The 19,076-nt window shown below is 37.9% G+C and overlaps 1 protein-coding gene across 2 annotated transcripts in view; it reads right to left on the reverse strand.

Moving 5' to 3' along the window:
• Nucleotides 1–1,348: 1,348 nt before the first annotated feature.
• Nucleotides 1,349–19,076, reverse strand: part of NFU1 (NFU1 iron-sulfur cluster scaffold) — a 28,977-nt gene continuing 11,249 nt past the window's right edge. For both annotated transcript variants that reach the window (XM_027555682.1, XM_027555681.1), the window contains 5 exons: nt 18,111–18,177; nt 16,361–16,475; nt 11,708–11,768; nt 6,870–7,044; nt 1,349–1,523 (listed from right to left, as the gene is read on the reverse strand). In XM_027555682.1, coding sequence (XP_027411483.1) covers nt 1,479–1,523; nt 6,870–7,044; nt 11,708–11,768; nt 16,361–16,475; nt 18,111–18,177 — 463 coding nt within the window. In that variant the 3' untranslated portion in view covers nt 1,349–1,478. The remainder of the gene's footprint in view (nt 1,524–6,869; nt 7,045–11,707; nt 11,769–16,360; nt 16,476–18,110; nt 18,178–19,076) is intronic.

Here is a 19,076-nt window from a genome sequence, read left to right on the forward strand (position 1 = left end):
TCCCTATGTTAATCTCCACACTTTTGGGGAAGAAAGTTCCAAAGATCCAACGTACTTATGTTTCCTTTCCTGATACTGTCTATGAACTGCTGTCTCTGAATTCCTATAGAAAAATAAGAAGGTGAAAGTGAAAGTCACTCAGTCCTGTCTGCCTCTGTGACCCCATGGACTATAGCCTGCCAGGCTCCTCTGTCCATGGAATTCTCCAGGCAAGAATACTGGAGTGGGTAGCTGTTCCCTTCTCCAGGGCATCTTCCCAACTGAGGAATAAACCCAGGTCTCCCTCATTGCAGGCAGATTCTTTACCATCAGAGCCACCAGGGAAACCCCATCAAAAACAAGAGAGACGTGTAATTTGCTATTTGGGTCATCTGAGAAAAGTTACCCCTATGGGGTAGAAAGTTGTTCTTGTTCAGTTGCTAAGTTGTGTCTGACTCATCGCAACCCCATGGACTGCAGCAAGCCAGGCTTCCCTGTCCTTCACTATCTCCTGGAGTTTGCTCAAATTCATGTCCATTGAGTTGGTGATGCTGTCTAACCATCTCATCCTCTGCTGCCCCCTTCTCCTTTTGCCTTCAATCTTTCCCAGCATCAGGGTCTTTTCCAATGAGTTGGCTCTTTGCATTATGTTAATAGAAAGATAACTGTCGAATTTTCTGGCATGGCACACTAAGGCAGTTTTTCTCAATTCAGCCTGCTGTCTTGTAATCAATAGAAATTTTGTCCACATTCTAGGACTTAGTTCTTTATCAGTTTTCAGCATTGTGATCCTTTTTTTTTTTTTTTTGGTCTTTCAGTGGGAAGTTACATGATACTACGTTGGGAGCTACTAGCGAGATACCATTTTTAAAAAATATTTTATTTATTTGGCTGTATCGGGTCTTGGTTGCAGGACTTGGGATCTTTCACTGTGGCATGCAGGCTCAAGTGCTCTGTGGCACGTGGGGTCTTAGTTCCCTGATCAGGTATCCAACTGCATCCCCTACGTTGCAAGGTGGATTCTTAATCACTGGACCACCAGGGAAGTCACCAGATACCATTTTAAAACTAAAATTGTTTAGTGTTTAACAAGGTAAAAGTTCAGTAAAAATAGTCTAAAACATCTCATAAAAAGTGAAGCCATTTTAGAATATCTTAAGATTCTCCCTATTTACTTCTGTATTTAAAGAGTAAATAACTCAGATTGGGGGTAGGGAATGTATTTTAAACTGCTTCACACATTATGCAAAGAAGGAACCATGAGAAATGAAGAACAAAAATAAAAATATCCCTGGACAAAATCCACGTGTACAGAAGATGATTCAGGATGTTATAAATAACTCATATGAGGTAAAGCAAACATGCAATATTTATATATCATTCTCTGAAGAAAGGACATATTTTATTAATCCTCAAGTTGCTTAGCAGATTAATAATAAAAGCTTAGTACATATTATCAACAAGTCCAACTGCAGGGCCCACAGAAAACTCAAATGAGTTTAAGGTGAGTTTGCTTCTTTTTCATCTGATTCATCGTCCATAACCTAAAACAAACAACAAACAAACAAAAAAAAATACAGAATTAAGGAGTAGAAATTGCTATTTTCATGATTTTAATATTACTTGCTTACCTAAAATACTCTGCAACAGTACATACCAATCCAGTAAGAATAAATCTATCAACAGCCCCAAAGCACAAGGTTTACATAAAAATCTGATATTCTAGCAACATAAAAGCAAACTGAATATTCGGTTCAGTTCAGTTCAGTTGCTCAGTCGTGTTGACTCTTTCCAACCCCATGAACCGCAGTACACCAGGCCTCCTTGTCCATCACCAACTGTTGGAATCTACCCAAACGCATGTCCATTGAGTCGGTGATGCCATCCACCCATCTCATCCTCTGTCGTCCCCTTCTCCTCCCGCCCTCAAGTTTTCCCACCATCAGGGTCTTTTTAAATGAGTCAGCTCTTCGCATCAGGTGGCCAAAGTACCGGAGTTTCAGCTTCAACATCAGTCCTTCCAATGAACACCCAGGACTGATCTCCTTTAGGATGGACTGGTTGGATCTCCTTGCAGTCCAAGGGACTCTCAAGAGTCTTCTCCAACACCACAGTTCAAAAGCATCAATTCTTTGACACTCAGCTTTCTTTATGGTCCAACTCTCACATCCATACATGACCACTGGAAAACCAATGCCTTGACTAGATGGACCTTTGTAGACAAACTAATGCCTCTGCTTTTTAATATGCTATCTAGGTGGGTCATAACTTTTCTTCCAAGGAATAAGCGTCTTTTAATTTTATGGCTGAAATCACCATCTGCAGGGATTTTGCAGCCCCCCAAAATAAAGTCAGCCACTGTTTCCACTGTTTCTCCATCTACTTGCCATGAAGTGATGGGACTGGATGCCATGATCTTAGTTTTCTGAATGTTGAGCTTTAAGTCAACTTTTTCACTCTCCTCTTTCACTTTCATCAAGAGGCTCTTTGCTTCTTCTTTACTTTCTGCCATAAGGGTGGTTTCACCTGCATATCTGAGGTTATTGATATTTCTCCCAGCAATCTTGATTCCAGCTTGCGCTTCTTCCAGCCCAGCGTTTCTCATGATGTACTCTGCATAGAAGTTAAATAAGCAGGGTGACAATATATAGCCTTGACGTACTCCTTTTCCTATTTGGAACCAGTCTGTTGTTCCATGTCCAGTTCTAACTGTTGCTTCCTGACCTGCACACAGATTTCTCAAGAGGCAGGTCAGGTAGTCTGGTATTCCCATCTCCTTCAGAATTTTCCACAGTTTATTGTGATCCACACAGTCAAAGGTGTTGGCATAGTCAATAAAGCAGAAATTGATGTTTTTCTGGAACTCTCTTGCTTTTTTGATGATCCAGCAGATGTTGGCAATTTGATCTCTGGTTCCTCTGCCTTTTCTAAAACCAGCTTGAACATCTCGAAGCTCATGGTTCACATATTGCTGAAGCCTGGCTTGGAGAATTATGAGCATTACTTTACTAGCGTGTGAGATGAGTGCAGTTGTGTGGTAGTTTGAGCATTCTTTGGCATTGCCTTTCTTTGGGATTGGAATGAAAACTGACCTTTTCCAGTCCTGTGGCCACTGCCGAGTTTTCCAAATTTGCTGGCAGATTGAGTGCAACACTTTCACAGCACCATCTTTTAGGATTTGCAATAGCTCAACTGGAATTCCATCACCTCCACTAGCTTTGTTTGTAGTGATGCTTCCTAAGGCCCACTTGACTTCACATTCCAGGATGTCTGGCTCTAGGTGAGTGTGAGTGATCACACCATCGTGATTATCTGGGTCGGGAAGATCTTTTTTGTATAGGTCTTCTGTGTATTCTTGCCACCTATTCTTAATATCTTCTGCTTCTGTTAGGTCCATACCATTTCTGTCCTTTACTGAACCCATCTTTGCATGAAATGTTCCCTTGGTATCTCTAACTTTCTTGAAGAGATCTTTAGTCTTTCCCATTCTGTTTTTTTCCTCTATTTCTTTGCATTGATCACTGAGGAAGGCTTTCTTATCTCTTCTTGCTATTCTTTGGAACTCTGCATTCAAATGGGTATATCTTTCCTTTTCTCCTTTGCTTTTCACTTCTCTTCTCACAGCTATTTGTAAGGCCTCCTCAGACAGCCATTTTGCTTTTTGTATTTCTTTTTCTTGGGGATGGTCTTGATTCTTGTCTCCTGTACAATGTCAGGAACCTCAGTCCATAGTTGGTCAGGCACTCTGTCTATCAGATCTAGTCCCTTAAATCTATTTCTCACTTCCACTGTATAGTCATAAGGAATTTGATTTAGGTCATACCTGAATGGTCTAGTGGTTTTCCCCACCTTCTTTAAGTCTGAATTTGGCAATAAGGAGTTCATGATCTGAGCCACAGTCAGCTCCTGGTCTTGTTTTTGCTGACTGTATAGGGCTTCTCCATCTTTGCCTGCAAATAATATAATCTATCTGATTTCGGTGTTGACCATCTGGTGATGTCCATGTAAAAAGTCTTCCCTTGTGTTGTTCGAAGAGGGCATTTGCTATGACCTGTGCATTCTCTTGTCAAAACTCTATTAGCCTTTGCCCTGCTTCATTCTGTACTCCAAGGCCAAATTTGCCTGCTACTCCAGGTATTTCTTGACTTCCTACTTTTGCATTCCAGTCCCCTATAATGAAAAGGACATCTTTTTTAGGTGTTAGTTCTAAAAGGTCTTGTAGGTCTTCATAAAACCATTCAACTTCAGCTTCTTCAGTGTTACTGGTCAAGGCATAGACTTGGATTACCATGATATTGAATGGTTTGCCTTGTAAACAAACAGAAATCATTCTATCATTTTTGAGATTGCATCCAAGTACTGAATTTTGGACTCTTTTGTTGACTATGATGGCTACTTCATTTCTTCTAAGGGATTCCTGCCTACAGTAGTAGATATGGTCATCTGAGTTAAATTCACCCATTCCAGTCCATCTTAGTTCGCTGATTCTTAGAATGTCGATATTCACTCTTGCCATCTCCTGTTTGACCACTTCCAATTTGCCTGGATTCATGGACCTAACATTCCAGGTTCCTATGCAATATTGCTCTTTACAGCATCAGACCTTGCTTCTTCACCAGTCCCATCCACAACTGAGTCTTGTTTTTGCTTTAACTCCATCCCTTCATTCTTTCTGGAGTTATTTCTCCACTGATCTCCAGTAGCATATTGGGCAGCAAGTTAATTAAAACATTGGTCTGTGTTCCTTGTTCCAAAGGAGGTTTCCAAAAGCAGAGTCTCAGGTGGACATAGAGGACCATCATGATGAACTGGTATTTCCTAGCTCTATGACTAATATACAGAATTGACTTCTTTTGTTTTTATTTCAAAAGCATCTTATTTCCTTAAGCATAGTCCTAGGGAAATATACCAAATTGCTATTGCAAAAATATGTATTAGAAAAATGAATCCCTAAAAATGGTAAAGAGACTATACCTTTATAGTTGCTAGAAAATATACTAGCAACTAATCACGTTGGTCTTACTCAGATAAAAGTTCATTTTAAACCTTAGGAAAATATGAAGATTTTCATTTCAAGTTAAGTTACGGAAAAATACTAATGAATACTCGAAGGAAAAAATAAAAGGATTAGTATCTTTTCATGAGTTAATATATTACTCAGATAATAAAAACCAACTCCTCTGGAAAAGAAAAGGGTTATATAAACCTAAGACTATTTTTTTTCTTAGCCACACCTACTATAATTAAAACCAACTCAGGTTTATAATCCTACTGCCAATTCATCACCCAACCCTGGACAAGTGAATAAAAACCTTCCTTTGTCAATCTAGCAAAGTGTTAGCTATTTTTTTAAAAAGGCATACAGAGGATAATGGGGCCAAAATTAATTTTTTTAAATCTAGATGAATCTGGTTCTGATCTGAGACAATCAATTCCCTCATAGTTTCTTTTGCACTGAATAAAAAATGGATATTTACTTTCAAGGAACTGATATTTTTATATGCAATCTCAGCAACATCCAATCAAAAAAATTTTGTCAATCAACTTCTATTTTAGGCAAAATATTCCTAAATTTGGAATAATGTTTCTAAATATTTAACGAAAACTAGGTAAACATGTACAACACACAAGGCTGTTACAGAAGAACACAGAGACCTAGGTACGATTATAAATCTCTCAAGGAATTATCCATTACCAGAAAGCTGAAACAGACACACAGAAGCTTTGCACCAAAGAAGGGCTTAACTCCAACTGAAGAACTAATAAGAACTTCAAAGAGGAGATGGCATGTGTTGTACCACAGGGACAGGTTTAAGTACTGCCCAGAAAAGAGTGAGTCTCACAGGAGCTGAGAGATGATGCCTTCTCCTTAAAAGCACAGAATTACCTGAAGCATTTTTTTTTCAAATTTTTAATTTCCATATTCTCTTTCCTTCCTTGATAATGGCTCTCCAGAAGGCCTTGCCTCTTGGTTGAGAATAACAGCAGTGAAGGTCACTATTACTGCTGAGAAAAATACTGGTACTATATTCCTTAGATATCTTTGGGCAGGAAAACAATGTCGACATCAGGCTATAAATAAAGCTCTAAAACTCTATCTGTAACTGTACTTTGTACAACAAAGTATGATTCTTTGAAGGGCTTCTTGCCTGCATGTTTAAGAACAAGAAGTATTTAAATGTGAAGTAGTGGAGGGGCTGCCCTCATGGTACAGTGGATGAGAATCCACCTGCCAATGCAGGGGATCCAGGTTCAGTCCCTGGTCCAGGAGGATCCCACATGCTGTGAAGCAACTAAATCTGTGCGCCACAACTACTGAGCCTGTGCTCTGGAGCCTATGAGCCCCAACTACTGCAGTCTGCATGCCCAAGAGCCCACGCTTTGCGACATGAGAAGCCACCGCAATGAGAAGCCTGTGCACCAAAATGAAGAGTAGTCCTTGCTCATTTCAACTAGAGAAACCCCACACACAGCAACAAAGACTCAGTGCAACCAAATATTAATCAATTAATTAAAAAAATATGAAGTAGTAGAGCTCTTCCACTAAAGACTGATAAATGTCATCTATAAAATTCCATGATGTTTCCCTTTCATAATTTTTCTACAGCCAGAACAGCAATATGCCCTCTGTTTCCCAAGTACAAAATGAAAGTGACTTATTTAATATTAACAAACCGTGTTGTTAGAAAATAAACCATGTAATATTTGGAAAACTGCTGAGCACACAGCAGGGAATTATTAACATAAAGATAATTCTCAAAGAAGGAGCCTGATAATAATGGTAACACAATGATATAGCAGTTGAAGAAAATGTCACGTCATGAATTTCTTGTCTTTCCAAAAACTTCATTTTAATATTAAATCTAAACTGTCATACAATATTGGCATACCTGTTCTACGCCTTCTACTTCTGGAATATAAAACTGCAGCATGTTCTGAATTCCATTTTTCAGAGTAATGATTGAACTGGGGCAGCTGGTACAAGAACCTTGGAGTTTCAGCTGTACGATGCCATCTTCAAAGCCTTTATAGATTACATCTCCTCCATCTTCCTGCACAGTTGGCCTGTAGACACAGAATATTTGTGATATATTTAAAATAATATGTTTTTATTGAAAAAATACAACACAGAGCTTAGATTTTATATTAATAAATTCACAAAGTTAGAGCCACTCTTATAAACAAGAATAATAACAGTTAGTAGCTACTCATTTGTAACTTTCAGATAAAATGCCAATTCATTCATACAAGAACTTTATCTGCTTATTGCATTTTAATCTTATTTATCATTTAAGATTTCAAATTTCCTAATAATTATACTGATTACCTAAGATATACTCATTCACTTCTTTTAAGTAAATGGAGGGAGACTGACATGTGCTGGCTTTTTTTTTTCCAGTTAAAACTTTTCATTGAAATATAAATAATTCAAAAAAATGCATAAATCACGTAAGATCAATTAAGTATATTTTAACAAACTGAACATATATATGTTCTAGACCAAGAAACAGAACACTGGATCCCCAGAAGTCCCCCCTATTCTTCCTTTTTACCACTCCTCCCAACCAAAGGTAGCCATTATTCCAACTGCTATCACCACTGACAAATTCTGCCTGCTTTTTAACTTTATAGTTTATAAACATAAATTTCATTTAGAAAGCACAATGTATTAACTTTTTTAATCTGGCTTCTTTTTCTCTTTGCAAGACTCATCTACATTGTGGCATATAGTAATAGTTCATTCAATCTCACTGCTGCAGAGTATTCCATTAAGTGAATATGCCAGAATTTATCTATTCTTTTTTTAATATCTAGTTTTTACTTATTTATCTCTTTGGCTGCTCTGGATCTTAGCTGTAGCATGTAGGATCTAGTTCCCTGACTGGGGATTGAACCTGGGCCCCCTGCACTGGGAGTATGAAGCTTAGCCACTGGACCACCAGAGAAGGACTCATTCTATTGCTGATGGACATCTGGGTTAATACCAGCTTTTGGCTTTTACAAATGGCACAGCTATGGAGATTTTTTCAAATATCCTATGGCATACTGCTGCTTCTGCTAAGTCACTTCAGTTGTGTCCGACTCTGCGACCTCAGAGACGGCAGCCCACCAGGCTCCCCCATCCCTGGGATTCTCCAGGCAAGAACACTGGAGTGGGTTGCCATCTCCTTCTCCAGTGCATGAAAGTGAAAAGTGAAAGTGAAGTCACTCAGTCATGCCCCACTCCTAGCGACCCCATGGACTGCAGCCTACCAGGTTCCTCCATCCATGGGATATTCCAGACAAGAGTATTGGAGTGGGTTGCCATTGCCTTCTCCATATGGCATACTAATAAACTACAACTAAGAATGTACCCAAGAGTGAAACTGCTCACCAAGAATAGGCTTATGTCCAGATTTAGTAGCTACTGCCAAACAGTTTCCCAAAGTTATTTAAACTTATATTCCCACCAGCAGTACACGAGAGTTCCTGTTGCCCCACAAACTTGCCAACAATTGGTGTTGTCAGTTTTAATAATTTTAATCATTCCAGTGGATATGCTGTGATATTTCATTACAGTTTTAATCTGAATATCTATAATGAGGTTGAGTACTTTTTCATGTTTACTGTCATTTGGTTATTGTTTTTCATGAATTGTTACTCCAGTGCTTTTGTGAAGAGACTGCTCCAGTCTCTATTTGATTGTCTTTTCTTAACATTATGTAAGAGATTTTAAATATATTCTGACATACATATTATCAATGTCTTCTAATCTGTGCTTTGCTTCTTCATGGTAAGTGATATCTTTTGACGAAGAAGTCTTATTTTTATTATAGTCTACTTTATATGTCTTTCTCTTAAGTTTTCTTATGTCTTGCAAAAAAAAAATTTTGCCTATCCAAAGGTCATGCAAAAACTCTATTTTAAATTTCCTTTGCGATTTCTTTGTTGACCATTGGTGTTTTTGAAGAGCACTGTTTAGTTTCCAAATATATATAGATTATGTAGATACCTTTTGGTAATTGACATCTAGCTTAATCTAACTATAGAAAATAATATTTTCAATGATTTCAATCCAGAAAATTTGTTCAAGCTTGCTTTATGATTTAGAATATAGTCCCGTTTAGTAAATCTTCCATGTACACTTGAAAAAAAATAAGCACTTTGTTATTGTTGGGTGTAATGTTTCATGTGTGACAATTTAGTCAGGTTTGTTAATCACGTGTATAAAACGTTCGTATTTTTACTCATCATTGTATGTGTTTGCTCTACTTGTTCTAAGAGAGATGTGTTGGTCTTCCACTGTTAATTGTGGATTATCTATTTCTCATTTTAGTTCTGTCAAATATTCTTCATCTATTCTGAAGCTCTTATTAGATGCAAATGTTTAAAATTAGTGTATATTCCTCACAGAAATTACCGTTTTATTATTATGAAAGATTTCTCTTTATTGCTAGTAATGTCTTTAGCTATAAAGTATATTTTGTCTGATATCTGTACAACTATACCAGCTTTCTCTTATCCATTCTTTGCATGCTATATATTTCTCAATCTTTCTACTCAACCTTTCTTTGTCCTTATAGTTAAGTTATAGTTAAGGTACTATCCTTATAGGCAGTATATAGCTTTTTTCAACAGGCAATCTGACAATTTTATTTCTTGTTAATTAACCTATATACAAACTCCAATACTTTGGCCACCTCATGCGAAGAGGTGACTCATTGGAAAAGACTCTGATGCTGGGAGGGGTTGGGGGCAGGAGGAGAAGGGGACGACAGAGGATGAGATGGCTGGATGGCATCACCGACTCGATGGACAGGGGTTTCGGTGAACTCCAGGAGTTGGTGATGGACAGGGAGGCCTGCCGTGCTGCAATTCATGGGGTCACAAAGAGTCGGACACGACTGAGCGACTGAACTGAACTGAACTGAATACAGATTAGTGCAGACTTCCCAGGTGGCTCAGTGGTAAAAAATTCGCCTGCCAACGCAGAAGATGTGAGTTTGATCCTGGGTTGGGATGATCCACTGGAGAAGGAAATGGCAACCCAATTCAGTATTCTTTGCCAGGAAAATCCCATGGACAGAGGAGCCTGGCAGGCTACAGTCCATGGGGTCTCAAAAGAGTCGGACCCAACTGAACACACACAGCTCAGCAAAATACATTATACTGTTATTAATTCCCAGATATGCCAAGAATGAAGAACACTTACTCTTATACTTAGCACATTATATTTTTGTCACATATTTAAATTCTACATATATTAAAAAGTCTACAGGATATTGTGAGACTTTTTTTTGTCACATATTCTATGTCTATCATTTTTTTTTTGGCTGTATTTTCCATTCTCTTTTCTGTGCTTTAGCTGGATATTTCCTACTGCCCTATTAAAATATTCCAGTACATTAATCTTCTCTCCAACAGAATCCAGTGTGACACTCAACTAACCTAATGAGTTCTTAAGTTTAGCTATTGTATATTTTAGTTTCAGAATTACTTTTTCTTATAGATTCCAGTCTTCTGATGAAATTCATCTGACTTTCTGTTTTCTCTAACGTTTTATTCACAATCATTTTAAAGATCATGTCTGATAACTCTCACATCTAGGTTATCAATGGATTTGTTTTATTTTCTGTTGGTTCAGTTTCCAAATTCTATGCCTAGTAATTTGGGGGGCAATAAATGATGGACAACGAATATGAAGAACTAAAGTGACTTGGGATTATATTATACTAGAAAGGGTTCATCCTATCTTGTGGCACCAGCTTAACCCTCTGTGGAATTAAGTTCATTCAATACTGGCCTATAGTTTCACAAGGCTTGGTCTACCTCTGGCTTCTCTCTTTCAACGGTATAGTCCTCTAGAGAACCCAACTAAGAGCCTGGATGTTCTTTGAGGCCCCACCCTCCTTGACAGATACTAAACTCCAAGTTTTATCACTCCCAGCACCATAAAACTGCCAAAACTCTGCTCAGGTTTTCAACTGTCTTTTGTTTCACTTAGTCTCTTTCCTTTCACAGCTAAAAACAACTAAGTGCCTTGTGGGGAGAAGCTCTGAGTGCTGAGGCTTACATTTTTCTTTCCTCTGGGGTCTTGCTCCTTAAAGTCAAAGCTTCATTCTTCCAAATCTCAACAAATTTGCTGAAAGTTAACACAGTTTCTCTGTTTCTCAATGGCTGCTCTTTGCCCACCTTCTCATACTCTAACCTCACACCAAGAATGAGTAAATACCCCAAGAGAAGCTTCAGTGTGCTTCCCCCCTCTACAGAATCTTATTTGCTTTGGCAGCTATATCATACTGTCCAACAACAAACTTTTTGTGTATTTTACCTAGATTTTTTTGGAACTCTCAGCAGGACCATTGGTTTACTATAAGCAAAAGTGGGGCAGCAGCCTGAAAAGAGGTACTCCTCTCCTCACAGTTCTCCCAAACACTGTTAAGTCATTTTCTTCTTTCTAAGAAATTTGGTATTATAATAATATCAAATCCAAACAGTGACCATGCAAGATAAATTACATAAATTACTGACTATATTTAGACAGAGTGTTATACATTTTGGAGGGACCTTTCCTGGTGGCTCAGATGGTAAAGAAACTGCAGACTTTAGAATTCAATTTCTGTGATTACCTATTTTGTTTACATTAACTTATACTTGTTTTGGAACTCTACTACAACCTCAGAGACAACCAAAAATTTATTGCTACACTGTAGTGTATCTGATCTCAGGTAGAAAGACGAACACATACCGTATTCTAGTATCTAACAATTCCTTAATCATTGCCACAACTTCATCATCATCTTCAGATCCTAGAAACAATTACAAATAAAACATATCAACAAAAGAAATTTTATATCCATGCAAGTACAAATATTAAAATAAAGTGACTTTAACTTAATGTCTCATTAAAAAAAGCATAGAACATGCAACTTGGTATAGTGAAATAAGTGATAGGGGGAAAATGGAAGGATCATTCATTTGATTCTCTGAAGAAAAACTAAGGCGCACTGATCAACATGGTGATAACTGTGAATATACTGAAATAACATGATCTACTAATGATGTTAGGGTTTTAATTTTTTGGTCAATATATTTGTAAACTTTCATCCTTCTCAAGGATTGAAAAGGAGCAAAGAAAAGACATTGCCTGGATCCTGATGAAAACTTTGAGACAAAAAGGCACTTTTTAAGTCTTTTTTAACTACTTTTTAAGTTAAATTTTTAACCCCTCAATTTAGTGGTTTTCATGATGACAATCATACTAAGTACAGATATAAGCCTTATGGAAATTCTAAAATGTTCTACAAATCTGAACAAAAACCTCGTTTTTTTCATTTTTTTCTTTTCTGGAAAATTTATTTAATTTTTTATTTTTAGCTACACTGGGTCTTCGTTGCTGCACACGGGCTTTCTCTCGCTGCAGGGAGAAGGCGCTACTATCCAGTTGTGCTGCATGAGTTTCTCACTTCGGTGGCTTCTCTGTTTTGGAGCACAGCCTTTAGCGTGCATGGGCTCAGCAGCTGTGGTGCAGGGGCTTAGCTGATCCGAGACATGTGGAATCTTCCCAGTCCGGTGATCAAATCTACATCCCCTGCATTGGCAGGCTGATTCTTAACCACTGGACCACCAGCAAAGTCCATTTTTGTTTTCCTTTTTACTTTGTAAGGTTATATATAGATCTTCACATATGTCTATCTTTATGGGTTTTACATTTATTTGGAAAAAAATCTCTTTTATCATTGGGAAAACTAAAAATACAGCTAATTCAAATTACATTGCGACAGACACTAGGATTCTGGCAACAATATAAATACCAACATATTAATATTACATTATATCAACTTTGATTTTTTTAAATAAACAGAATACAATTAAGTTAAAATTCTCTTACATCAGCAAAACTAAGTTCCTTTTGCCATCATCACTTCTATAGGCAACTGCTATCATTAGTTTAGTATATACCCTCCTTCTAGTACATGTTTACATTTACATGTCTATATTTACATTCACTGTTATGTATCTTGCTTTTTTCTATTTGCTGCTGCTGCTGCTAAGTCACTTCAGTCGTGTAGCCCACCAGGCTCCCCCGTCCCTGGGATTCTCCAGGCAAGAACACTGGAGTGGGTTGCCATTTCCTTCTCAAATGCATGAAAGTGAAAAGTGAAAGTGAAGTCGCTCAGTCGTGCCTGACTCTTAGCGACCCCATGGACTGCAGCCCACCAGGCTCCTCTGTCCACGGGATTTTCCAGGCAAGAGTACTGGAGTGGGGTGCCATTGCCTTCTCCTTTTTCTATTTAATATAGACCTAAAAGGTTTTTCTGTATCAGCATATAAAGATGTGGCTCAATTTTCAAAATAAATGCATAGTAATTTTTATATGAATTTGTCTTCTTTTGGCTAGTTTTTAAATCATTTGTTTCCAGTTTGCTGCTATTTCTAACAATCCTGCTACTGATGTGTTTGTGTAAAGTATTCATCAGTGCACTTTTGCAAATATATCTATGAGGTAAATTTCTAGTGTTGGGTCGACAGCCTTGTGTATTTTTACATTTTGGCAGAGGTAGTCAAAGGCTCTCAAAATGATATATCAGTTTTACATATATACCTATCAAGAATACATGTAACTATTTCATATATTATTTAAAATCTGCATAAATGGTATACTTGTTAAGAATCTGTAAATAAACACTTCAGTCTCCTTTTACCACTTAATATTTTTTATATCTTTTCACATCAGATCACATCAGATCAGATCAGTCGCTCAGTAGTGTCCAACTCTTTGCGACCCCATGAATCGCAGCACGCCAGGCCTCCCTGTCCATCACCAACTCCCGGAGTTCACTCAGACTCACATCCATCGAGTCAGTGATGCCATCCAGCCATCTCATCCTCTGTCGTCCCCTTCTCCTCCTGCCCCCAATCCCTCCCAGCATCAGAGTCTTTTCCAATCAGTCAACTCTTCGCAGGAGGTGGCCAAAGTACTGGAGTTTCAGCTTTAGCATCATTCCTTCCAAAGAAAACCCAGGGCTGATCTCCTTCAGAATGGACTGGTTGGATCTCCTTGCAGTCCAAGGGACTCTCAAGAGTCTTCTCCAACACCACAGTTCAAAAGCACCAATTCTTCGGTGCTCAGCCTTCTTCACAGTCCAACTCTCACATCCATACATGACCACAGGAAAAACCATAGCCTTGACTAGACGAATCTTTGTTGGCAAAGTAATGTCTCTGCTTTTGAATATGCTATCTAGGTTGGTCATAACTTTCCTTCCAAGGAATAAGCGTCTTTTAATTTCATGGCTGCAGTCACCATCTGCAGTGATTTTGGACCCGAAAAAAATAAAGTCTGACACTGTTTCCACTGTTTCCCCATCTATTGCCCATGAAGTGATGGGACCGGATGCCATGATCTTCATTTTCTGAATGTTGAGCTTTAAGCCAACTTTTTCACTCTACACTTTCACTTTCATCAAGAGGCTTTTGAGCTCCTCTTCACTTTCTTCCATAAGGGTGGTGTCATCTGCATATCTGAGGTTATTGATATTTCTCCCGGCCATCTTGATTCCAGTTTGTGTTTCTTCCAGTCCAGCGTTTCTCATGATGTACTCTGCATATAAGTTAAATAAACAGGGTGACAATATACAGCCTTGACGAACTCCTTTTCCTATTTGGAACCAGTCTGTTATTCCATGTCCAGTTCTAACTGTTGCTTCCTGACCTGCATACAAATTTCTCAAGAGGCAGATCAGGTGGTCTGATATTCCCATCTCTTTCAGAATTTTCCACAGTTTATTGTGATCCACACAGTCAAAGGTGTTGGCATAGTCAATAAAGCAGAAATTGATGTTTTTCTGGAACTCTCTTGTTTTTTCTATGATCCAGCGGATGTTGGCAATTTGATCTCTTGTTCCTCTGCCTTTTCTAAAACCAGCTTGAACATCAGGAAGTTCACGGTTCACATATTGCTGAAGCCTGACTTGGAGAATTTGGAGCATTACTTTACTAGCGTGTGAGATGAGTGCAATTGTGCAGTCGTTTGAGCATTCTTTGGCATTGCCTTTCTTTGGGATTGGAATGAAAACTGACCTTTTCCAGTCCTGTGGCCACTGCTGAGTTTTCCAAATTTGCTGGCAGATTGAGTATAGCACTTTCACAGCATCATCTTTCAGGATTTGGAATAGCTCAACTGGAATTCCATCACCTCCACTAGCTTTGTTTGTAGTGATGCTTTCTAAGGCCCACTTGACTTCACATTCCAGGATGTCTGGCTCTAGGTCAGTGATCACACCATCGTGATTATCTGGGTCGTGAAGATCTTTTTTGTACAGTTCTTCTGTGTATTCTTGCCATCTCTTCTTAATATCTTCTGCTTCTGTTAGGTCCATACCATTTCTGTCCTTTATCGAGCTCATCTTTGCATGAAATGTTCCTTTGGTATCTCTGATTTTCTTGAAGACTAGATCCCTAGTCTTTCCCATTCTGTTGTTTTCCTCTATTTCTTTGCATTGATTGCTGAAGAAGGCTTTCTTATCTCTTCTTGCTATTCTTTGGAACTCTGCATTCAGATGTTTATATCTTTCCTTTTCTCCTTTGCTTTTCGCTTCTCTTCTTTTCACAGCTATTTGTAAGGCCTCCCCAGACAGCCATTTTGCTTTTTTGCATTTCTTTTCACATTGGTATCTCCTAATCAAGTTCACTCCTTTTAACTGCTAATATATTTTTAAAATATTTCAATGAACATATTGAAATATGCTTCCACATGTTGTCTTATGTACATTTATCAGACTCATTTAGAGTATATATCTAGAAGTTAAACTGTACCATTTAAAGGTGATTATACAAATGTTTGTGTGTGTGTGTGTAGACATATGTGCACACGTGCATGCTTAGTCACTCAGTCGTGTTCAACTCTTTGCAGCACCATGGACTGCAACCCCCCAGGCTCCTCTGTCCATGGGATTCTCCAGGCAAGAAAACTGGGGTCGTTATTATCTTTAATAGTGTGTTTAGAAATTATTCTAAAGTAATTAAGGCAGAAAGTTAAACTTCTGTTAAATCTGAGAGAAGGGCAAGCTGGTGAGCATTATATTATTTTGAAAACAATAAAATATTATGTTATATTATACTATACTATAATATTATAAATATTATAACAAATAGTAGTTTGAAATTTTTATAGTTGAAAGTTTTAGTTTTTTATAATATATTCCATGTAAACACACATTTTATAAAATGATGGGTAAAACTAGTATACATGAGGTTTTATCCCCTCTGGAATTGGTTCCAGCGCTCAATAAAGTATAATGACAAAAATCTGTTTCCCATGCTTTCAGAAATCAAGACAAATGTGAAGAAACCAGAACAATTTTTTTAAAAAGCTAAATATTAATTCCCAACATATTACCTGCTTCTCCTGAAGGTGTTTCTTCAGTAACTAAAGGTAAGCCAGATGCAAAGAAATCCATAATTGTGGCATAGATATCTGGTTTCAATAAATTCCAGTCTAATTCTTCATTCTCCTGTAAATATTTGAAGGAAAACATTACATTTTCATCCAAGAGCAAAGACAAAATACAAAACAATAATGTGAATCTTTTAGGACTCTTTCCCTATTTATATTCTATAACATGCAATGGCACTCATTTCTAGAAAATACGTCAGTTACTATTGAGGAGCTAGCTTATAATGACTTTTAGAAGATACAGTCTTAGAACATATACCATTCAATCATTCATCAAACCTGTATTAAGTGTGGTGTGTGTACATGCTCCGTAGAGGGGATATCAAAATGACTAAATGATACTTTTTCATAAAGTAAAAAGAGTTGGATTCTATTTTTAGAGTGGATAATAAACAGACTTCCCATTCTTTTAATAAAATAGGATATAACTGCTTGATGAACTATACAGGATATCCTATGACTATTTAAAAAATTCAACCTATGTATATTACTTAAGAGCATCAAAGACATAACTGTTGAACCCAAACTATAACATGTCTCATCTATGGCTACTATGCTAGAGGACTTGTGGACTGTCAACAAGATTGGTATCCTTAAGAAACAATCCATAGCCTTCCCTGATGTGCAGTGGATAGAAATCTGCCTGCCAGTGCAGGGAACATTGGTTCGACCCTGGTCCAGGAAGATTCCATATGCCTTGCAGCAACTAAACCCATGGGCCACAAACTACTGAGCCTGTGCTCTAGAGTCCACGAGCCGTAACTACTGAACTCATGTACTGCAACTACTGAAGCCCACAAACCACAAGAAGAGTGGCCGCCGCTCGCCGCGACTAGCGAAAGCCCACACAACCAACGAAGACCCAGTAAAGTAAGAAATAAAAATAAGTAAATCAGTAAGTGTAATCCTTCCAAACTGCTTAAGAGGAGTTCATTGAATACTTTTGATTTTGATGCAAAACTGGACAAGAGATTAAGTTCAGCACATATATATCAATTATAGATTTAAAAGAATATGCAGTTTAAATTTAAGTAATTCATTTCTCATTAATCTAGTACACTTAAAAATGAAAGTCTTTTGTACCAAATATGATCTCAGATATTGGATGGGTATAGCATATTTAGTTTGATTTTTTGACATTAAGAGATTATCCAAGTGTTACAGAAGTACACAGCCCACTGCTCTCATCTGTGAAGCTCTAAAGTCTCATTGCGGGATGGCAGGCTGACACAAAAATGTGCCAGGCGCCATTTTATAAATGCTCACTGTGAAAGAAGACAAATATTCAAGCATTCTGTTGGTCATATATATATATATATTTGATATATATATTAACATATATATATTTGATAATTTATTTACTTCTTTTTGTAGTCTATCAGTGTAAGCTAAGAATTAGTAAAAACAATACTTGGAAGCCTAAATTTTAGTCCTGCCAAGGTTGAGTCTTGGACACTGCATTTAACTCTCTGAAGCTTATGTTTTTCTTTCTTGAAAAACAAGAGATCTAGAAGTTAATTTCAACTTGTGAATTCTATTAAATAATTATCTTGAGAAATATGAGACGTAAACTTGAGATTTTTAATAACAGCATGTGTAAAACACATTAAGAATGGATATTCTGGACAGCAGCATTGGACTCAGAAAAAAGCAGAAGTACATCACATCTTGTTTTATACAATACTCTGCTTACCTTTGTGACAGTGATGAAATCTGGTCCAAAAAAGACACTTTTTACCCCCTCAATCCTAAATAACTGCCTGTGAAAAAATAAAAACTGAGAGATAATAACTCAGTTGCATCTGATACTTTTGCAGCCCCATGGACTGCAGCCCGCCAGGTTCCTCTGTCCATGGGATTTCTCAGGCAAGAATACTGGAGTGGCTTGTCATTTTCTTCTTCAGGGAATCTTCCCAACCCAAGAATTTAACCCATTCTCCCGCATTGCAGGTAGATTCTTTACCTCTGAGCCACTGGGGAAGCCCTGGGGAATGACAAAACAGATTGGGAATAACCATACAGTATATCAGATCTTCCCCAGTGTCTCAGCAGTAAAGAATCCACTTGCAATGCAAGAGACGCAGGAGACGTGGGAAAATCCCCTGGAGGACAAAATGGCACTCCAATGGCACTCCAATATTCTTGTCTGTGAAATCCCAAGGACAGTCTGGCCTAGGGTTATAGTTCAAAGGGCGGCGAAGAGTGGACAGGACTGAGTAACCGAGCACACACAAACTTTGTATCAACAGTATTACTTGGCAGTAAAGAGAAATGAACTACAGATCCCTACAAGAACAAGGATGACTCTCAAAATCATCATACTAAATCAAAGAAGCCAAACACAAAAGACTACATGGTTCCATTTATATGAAACTCTAGAAAAGGCAAAACGGGAGTAGACGGTTAGGTAGCATCACTGATTCAATGGACATGAACATGGGCAAACTCCAGGAGATAACTGAGGCACAGGGAGGGCTGGTGTGCTGCAGTCCATGAGGTTGCAAAGAGTTGGACAGAAGTCAGCAATTTAACAATAGGGTAAGAAGATCAACAGTTACCAGGGTGAGAGATGTATTAACTATCCTTTCTGTGGTAATCATTTCACAATGTGTATGTGTATCAAATCTTCACACTGTATACCTTAAACTTGTACAATGTT

This window comes from Bos indicus x Bos taurus, chromosome 11 (assembly GCF_003369695.1).
Source record: "Bos indicus x Bos taurus breed Angus x Brahman F1 hybrid chromosome 11, Bos_hybrid_MaternalHap_v2.0, whole genome shotgun sequence".
Taxonomy (NCBI): domain Eukaryota; kingdom Metazoa; phylum Chordata; class Mammalia; order Artiodactyla; family Bovidae; genus Bos; species Bos indicus x Bos taurus.